Below are 6,000 nucleotides of genomic sequence, written 5' to 3'. Positions count from 1 at the left end.
CTAGTCATCCTTGTTGGTCTTCTGCTTGTTGGTATGGACATCATCATCCTCATCATCTTTAGCTGCCCACTTGCCTGTAGCAGACTCAGCTTCCTCGTCTTCATCTCCATCCTCTTCCTCACCATTACCTTCTTTTTCCTCCTCTTCCTCCCCACCTTCTTCCTCTTCCTCATCTACCTCATTGTCAGCCTCCTGCTCCCTAGCATTCCCCTTAGCAGGGGCGTCTCTTCAATTTTCCACCTCTTCCACAACTTCCTTCTTCTCCTTTAAGTCCTTGGTGATGATTTCGGGGCTGGTGTCTACGGCTGCATCTGACACGGTGCGGCACGCGGGTGATCTGATGCAGGAGATTAAAAAGAAAGCGAGAGCTGGGCACCGTGGCTCACGCCTGTAATCCCAGCACTTTGGGAGGCCGAGGCGGGTGGATCACGAGGTCAGCAAATCGAGACCATCCTGGCTGAAACCCCGTCTCTACTAAAAATACAAAAAAAATAGCCAGGTGGTACAAAAAAATTAGGCAAGCGTCTGTAGTCCCAGCTACTCGGGAGGCTGAGGCAGGAGAATGGCGTGAACCCGGGAGGCGCAGCTTGCAGTGAGCTGAGATCCGGCCACTGCACTCCAGCCTGGGTGACAGAGCGAGACTCTGTCTCAAAAAAAAAAAAAACAAAAAAAACAAAAAACCACAAAAACAAAACAAAACAAAAAACAAAAAGGAAGGAAGGAAGGAACGCACGCACGCACAGTTCAGGGACTCTGGCGATAAAGCTGCCAGAGTCCGTGGCGAGCAAGGAGCCCGACGAGGAACAATGCAAAGATGGCTTTTGAGAGCAGCCAGTCGGGATCTTGAAACTATTAAAGCCTAAAATCATTAGCACTGTTTTCTCCCTCTAAGACATACGTGGCTTTTCACTTTATTTTCAACTGAATGCTTTCACTGTTCTGGGTTTAGCAAGCTTTTGGTCTTAAAAATATCCAACAATGCAGTTAAGAGGCCAAATGACTTTATGCATGAAACACTGTTAAGATGAGGAATTTTCCCATAGAAAGGTGACCGGATTTGAGGAAATTATTTAGTCAGTATCAGCACTTCTCTGGATTTATGTACAGTACAGATTTTACTTTCAGGCTTTCCTAGTAAAGTTTCTAACAGACCTGGAGAAGGAAGAGTAATATCTGTTGCAAAACCCCAGTTACATGTAGGACAAATAACAATCTGGGAGAGAAGTGACTTGCCCAAATGACACACTGATTTGGGATATATTAGGGAGAACCATTAATTCTTGTCCATAAGGCTTGATTTAGAATTGTTTTTTATTTTAATGGAAGTTCTGTAGAAAGAAAGGAATACTTGGAAAAACTGAGCCACTTGTAAATACTTGGAAGATGAGAAAAGAGAGTGGTTTAAAATCTTCTTACCATATTCCTATTCTCCTCCTCTTCCTCCTTCTCATCGTCATCAGAATCACAATCAGGCAGTCAAAGTTGGCACTTTATTAGTGTGAACAAGGTCAGTATGAAAACACAAAGTATAGGGAAGCTGTGACACCCAATGTGTACAATTTCTAAGTCACACCTCTCTGTTTCACATTGATATAGTTATTTCTCAGTTTCACTTGAATATGGTTATAGAACCATCAGGTTCGATTTCCTGTTGCATGGTAACAAACCAATGCACCAAAACAGTGGGGATTGCAGCAGAGAAAGAGTTGAATAATTGTAGGGCAGCTGAACAAGAAGACAAGATGAGAGGACTCTTCAAATCTGCCTCCCTGAGAGGTTTGGGGATGGGGATTTTAAGGGGTCTGGACAGGTGATGGTCTAAAGTATGGGGATTGCTGATTGGTTGAGAAGTTGGGGGTGAAGTCATGGGACCAGGAGATGCTGAATCGGTTTCTTGGTAGGGGTCTTCAGACGGGTTGGCATCAGCCATTCTGCTGGAATTCAGGATCTGAAAAACACCTTAAGCAATTCTTAGGTAAAAAGGTCTCGTGTCAGATTCTATCTATGGGAGCAGTGGGGGAGCAGGTGGTCAGTGTGCTGCATGACCCTCGATTGGTTAGCAGCTGCAGGGAGATGAGTCAGAGCACACCAGTGCACCCTGGTTGATGCCTGACCACAATTCAGCCTAAAGCCTGGCTTGTAATTCTCATTAACCCTGCGAGGGTGGTTTTTTCCTTGGGCTTTTGCCCCATTCTAAGCAGCACTTCTATGGATATTTTTGACTACATGTGTTTTGTAGTGCACACTGGAAAATATTCTGTGTGCTCAGATTACATTTTTTCCAAGACTGTTTCTCATTTATTGAGTGCTTACTCCATGGTAGTTAGGCACTGGCCTGGGCACTGGAAAACAAAGGAATATAACATGGCCCCACCTTTCTCAGCATAAAACTTATCAGACTGTGTCCATTGTGTTTATTTAAGAATATATTTACAATACTAGTGGTTCTGTTTATAGCTATCCATCTTACCTCACCCCCTTCCCCCAAATAAAAAATAAGCAATGTTCAATTTTAAGACACTATCAAGGCCAGGCACAGTGGCTCCCACCTGTAATTCCAGCACTTTGGGAGGCCAAGGTGGGCAGATCACCAGAGGTCAGGAGTTCGAGACAAGCCTGGCCAACATAGTGAAACCCCATCTCTACTAAAAATACAAAAATTAGCTGGGCGTGGTGGCAGGCTTCTGTAATCCCAGCTAGTCAGGAGGCTGAGACAGGAGAATCGCTTGAACCCGGGAGACAGAGGTTGCAGAGAGCTGAGATCATGCCATTGCACTCCAGCCTGGGCGACAGAGCGAGACTCCGTCTCAAAAAAAAAAAAAAAAAAAAAGACCAGGCACGGTGGCTCACGCTTGTAATCCCAGCACTTTGGGAGGCCGAGGTGGGCGAATCACAAAGTCAGGAGATTGAGACCATTCTGGCTAACACGGTGCCCCGTTCTCTACAAAAATACAAAAAAATTAGCCAGGCCGTGGTGGCGGGCGCCTGTAGTCCCAGCTACTCAAGAAGGCGAGGAGGAGAATGGTGTGAAACTGGGGGCGGAGCTTGCGGGAGCCGAGAATGTGCCACTGCCCCGCCTGGGCCGACAGAGCAAAGACTCCGTCGCAAAAAAAAAAAAAAAAAAAGACACTATCAAGCTACAGAGAATCAAGGCAGGTGCGTGATATTGGAGAAGACTTAGACATATAGAATGGACCCACACATAGATCCTCACAAATTATGCCAATTGGATTGTTTTAAATGTGGGGTAAAATACATGTAACATAAATTTACCATCATAACCCATTTTTAAGTGTACAGTCAGTATGCGTTTTAATACATTCATATTTGTTGTACACTACTCTGAACTTTTCGTCCTGCAAACAAACTCTATTCCGTTAACACAACAACCTGCTCTTTTCTCCTTCCCCTCTGGCAATCCATTCTACTTTCTCTTTCTATAAGCTGACTAATTTTAGGGCCTCATATAAAGTAATCATATAGTATGTTGTGACTGGCTTATTTCACGTAATTAATGTCCTCAAAATTCATCCATATTGTTAGCCTTTGTCCGAATTTCCTTTCCCTTTTTAACACTGAATAATATTCTCTCGTATAGCTACATCTTGTATATCCATTCATTCATAGATGGCACTTGGGTTCCTTCTACCTTTGGTATTGTGAATAATGCTGCTATGAACATGGTATACAAATATCTGTTCAGGCCGGCCGGCGGGTGGGCGCAGCTGGAATCCCAGCACTTTGGGAGGCGAGACGGGCGATCACGAGGTCAGGAGATCAAGACCATCCTGGCTAACACGGTGAAACCCATCTCTACTAGAAAATAAAAAAATAGCCGGGCGAGGTGCGTGGCGCCTGTATCCCAGCTACTCCGAGGCTGAGGCAGGAGAATGGTGTAAACCCGGGAAGGCGGAGCTTGCAGTGATGCTGAGAATCCGCCAATGCACTCCAGTCCGGGCGACAGAGCGAGACTCCGTCTCAAAAAAAAAAAAAAAAAAAACAAAAAAAAAACAAATATCTGTTCAATTCCCTGTTTTCAATTCTTTTGGGTATTGTTATACTGTGAAATATATATTTGGTCTTTGTTCCAATTTCCTGGCATACAACTCCTAAGATCCTTGGAATCTCCAAAGTGATGTCTTTTTGTATGCTAATGAGTTGACAGATGGCTGGTAGCTTCAGGATGGGGGCTGGTCACCAGAAATGATTAGAAGTTTGGGACTTTTGGCCCTAGCCCTATCCTTTAGAGAGGAAAAACGGGCTCAAGGTGAAGTTGATCACCAGTGGTCAATGGTTTAAGCAATTATGCCTATCTACCAAAGCTTCTATAAAAACCTGCAAATGACAGGGTGTGGGAAATTTCTGAATAATTGAACTTGTGAAAGTTCCTGGAGGGTGGCATGCCTGGGAGGCTATAAAAGCTCCACATCTGTTTTCATATTTTACCCTAGGCATCTTTTCATCAGCATCCTTTGTAATAGTCTTTATAAGAAACTGGTAAATGTAAGTTAAAAGTTAAGCGTCTTCCTGAGTTCTGTGAGCCACTCTAGCAAATTAATCGGACCAGAGGTGGGGATCCCCCATTTCTAGCCAGTCAGTCAGAAGTGCAGGTAAAGCAACCTCGGGCTTGCAATTGGCATAGGAAGTGAGGGGCAGTCTTGGGGAGAACCCCACACACATCTGGTGTCTGAAGTACTCTGTGTTGGGAGAGTACAGTAGGATAAATCAAGTTTGGTTATTAGTAGTATATATTATTTAGTATATATGATTATTAATATATACCCAGAAGTAGAATTGCTGGATCATAGTGTAATTCTTTCTTTAATTTTTTGAGGAGCCGCCATACTCTTTACCTTAGTGGCTACACCATTTTACATTCTCATGACAACAGTGCTCAAGAGTTTCAGTTTCTCCATATTCTTGCCAGTGTTACCAAAAAGCGGTCCTAACCCAGACCCCAAGAGAGGGTTCGTGGACACAAGTCCATAGAGTAAAGTGAAAGCAGGTTTATTAAGAAAGTAAAGGAATAGGCCAGGCGCGGTGGCTCATGCCTGTCATCCCAGCACTTTGGGAGGCTGAGGCGGGTGGATCACAACGTCAGGAGTTGGAGACCAGCCTGGCCAATATGGTGAAACCCCATCTCTAATAAAAATACAAAAATTAGCTGAGCATAGTGGTGTGTGCCTGTAGTCCCAGCTGCTCGGGAGCCTGAGGCAGGAGAGTTGCTTGAACCCAGGAGGCAGAGGTTGTAGTGAGCCAAGATAGCACCACTGCACTCCAGCACTCCAGCCTGGGTGACAGAGCAGGACTCGGTCTCAAAAAAAAAAAAAAAAAAAAGTAAGGGAATAAAGAATAAACAGTGGCTGCTCCATAGGCAGAGCTGCAGCATGGGCTGCTTGACTTATAGTTATTTCTTGATGGTATGCGAAACAATGGGTGGATTATTCATGAGTTTTCTGGGAAAGGGGTGGGAAATCCCCAGAACTGATGGTTCCTCCCCTTTTTAGACCATATAGGGCAACTTCCTGACATTGCCATGGCATTTTAAATGGTCATGGTGCGGGTGGGAGTGTCTCTTAGCATGCTAATGCATTATAATTAGTGTATAATGAGCAGCGAGGACCACCAGAGGTCACTGTCATCACCATCTTGGTTTTGGTGGGTTTTGTCTGGCTTCTTTACTGCAACCTGTTTTATCAGCCAGGTCTTTGTGGCCTGTATCTTGTGCCGACCTCCTGTCTCATCCTGTGACTTAGAATGCCTAGCCTCCTGGGAATGCAGCCCAGCAGGTCTCAGCCTTCTTTTACCCAGCTCCTATTCAAGATGGAGTTGCTCTGGCGCAAACGCCTCTGATACCAACACTCATTATTTTCTGTTTTTCGTTTTGTTTTACAGTAGTCATTCTGATGGGTATGAGGTGATGGCCAATTGATTTTTGGCAAAGGTGCCAAAGTAATTCAAAGGAGAAAGGACAGTCTTTCCAAAACCAGTGTTGGAATA

The 6,000-nt window shown here is 44.5% G+C and overlaps 1 protein-coding gene across 1 annotated transcript in view; it reads right to left on the bottom strand.

The window, feature by feature from the left end:
• The window catches only part of LOC108512018 (prothymosin alpha), a 28,805-nt gene continuing 22,805 nt past the window's right edge, over positions 1–6,000 (bottom strand). Inside the window, 2 exon segments of the mRNA XM_017847067.1 lie at positions 1–337; positions 742–818. Of these exon segments, the coding sequence (XP_017702556.1) occupies positions 1–337; positions 742–818 (414 nt within the window).

Source organism: Rhinopithecus bieti, unplaced genomic scaffold (assembly GCF_001698545.2).
Source record: "Rhinopithecus bieti isolate Rb0 unplaced genomic scaffold, ASM169854v2 scaffold_29034, whole genome shotgun sequence".
Lineage (NCBI taxonomy): Eukaryota > Metazoa > Chordata > Mammalia > Primates > Cercopithecidae > Rhinopithecus > Rhinopithecus bieti.
This window is presented reverse-complemented; position numbering and strand designations above follow the sequence as displayed.